Source organism: Eimeria mitis, genomic scaffold, assembly GCF_000499745.2.
Source record: "Eimeria mitis Houghton genomic scaffold, Emh_scaff9677, whole genome shotgun sequence".
NCBI classification, from domain to species: domain Eukaryota; phylum Apicomplexa; class Conoidasida; order Eucoccidiorida; family Eimeriidae; genus Eimeria; species Eimeria mitis.
Window position 1 is genome coordinate 1 of NW_024016835.1, and position 1,437 is coordinate 1,437.

The 1,437-nt window shown below is 45.5% G+C and overlaps 1 protein-coding gene across 1 annotated transcript; it reads left to right on the forward strand.

Annotated features, from left to right (window-relative positions):
- Positions 1-25: 25 nt before the first annotated feature.
- On the forward strand, positions 26-846 carry EMH_0097810 (uncharacterized protein; the record flags this gene model as incomplete). Its single annotated transcript, XM_038021975.1, has 2 exons — positions 26-432; positions 555-846. The coding sequence occupies 2 exons, from the start codon at positions 26-28 to the stop codon at positions 844-846; spliced, it is 699 nt and encodes a 232-aa protein (XP_037879159.1).
- Between the last annotated feature and the right edge of the window lie 591 nt (positions 847-1,437).

Here is a 1,437-nt window from a genome sequence, read left to right on the forward strand (position 1 = left end):
TGGCGCAGCAGCCGCAGCAGCAGCGATGCAAGCCGCCGTGGTGGCGGGGGCAGGCACAGAGCTGCAGCAGCAGCAGCAGCAGCAGCAGCAAGGAGGAGCTCACGAAAGCACAGCAGTCCCCGCAGGGGAGGAGCTGCATCGCCGCAGTACAGAGGCAGACACTACAGCCCTATCAACGGGCGTCCTCTTGCTGCTGCTGCTGCTGCTGCTGCAGCAGGAGCAGCAGAATCAAAACATAACAGCAGCAAGCATGGGCAGGAGCGTCGCAGCAGAAGAGAAGCAGCAGCAAGCAGCAGCAAGAAGAGTCGCATGCATTCTCCTCAGGATCTACATCAGTCATTGCAGCCGCCTCCTTCTCCCCCACCGCCACCACAGCAGCAGCAGCAGCAGGAGCAGCAGCAGCAGCAGCAGCAGCAGGGTGCACGAAAGAGCGTGAGAAAGCAGAACAAAGAAGCAACAAGAGATGAAATAACACACTTCTCCTGGAAGCCAGGGCTCTGGCTAAACAACAGATATCGAGTCCTCGCTAAACTAGGAGACGGAACATTCGGCAGAGTTCTCCGCTGCGTAGATGTGCTTATGCAAACACAAGTTGCTATCAAGGTAATAGCAGCAGCAGCAGCAGCAGCAGCAGCAGCAGCAGCAGCAGCAGCAGCAGCCGGAGCAGCAGCAGCAGCAGCAGCCGGAGCAGCAGCAGCAGCAGCAGCAGCACACGCAGCAGTAGCAGCAGCAGTTGAAACGGAAGCAAACGCAGCAGTATCAGCAGCAGTATTGGTAACAGCAGCAGCAGCACCAGCAGCAGCAGCAGCAGCAGCAGCAGTAGTTGTAGTAGTAGTACTAGCATAGAATGCAGAGAAAGCTGCGCCACTGTAGTTTCTTTTTTTTTATGTTTATTGTATTTTTCTTTTTTTTCTTTTTATATTTCTTTTGCCTTTGTGTTGTTTCTCGTTTCGTGTTTCCTGTACTATGTTTCGTGTTTAACGTTTCCGGTGTTTCAGTGTGTATTATTCAATATTTTTACTAATATATATTAATTATTTTATTATTTTTATTTTTTTATTTATTATTTATTTATTTATTGTGTTTCAGGTGGTTCGTGATGTGGCTCGGTATACAGCAGCAGCTGAAATAGAAGTTGAAATACTGAGAAAGCTGAATCGAAAGGATCGGAGTTCAAGTTCATATTGCGTGAATTTATTAGATTATTTTATGTATCACAAGCGACATATGTGTTTAGTTTTTGAGTGTTTAGGAAAAAGTTTATATGATGTTTTATCTACAAATAAATATAGAGGTTTCTATATACAAGATATTATTGAAGTCGCTAGACAAGGACTTACTGCACTCGCATTCATGAGAGAATGTAAACTCGCTCATACAGATCTTAAGGTAAACTATACATACATATATATATATATATATATATATATATATATA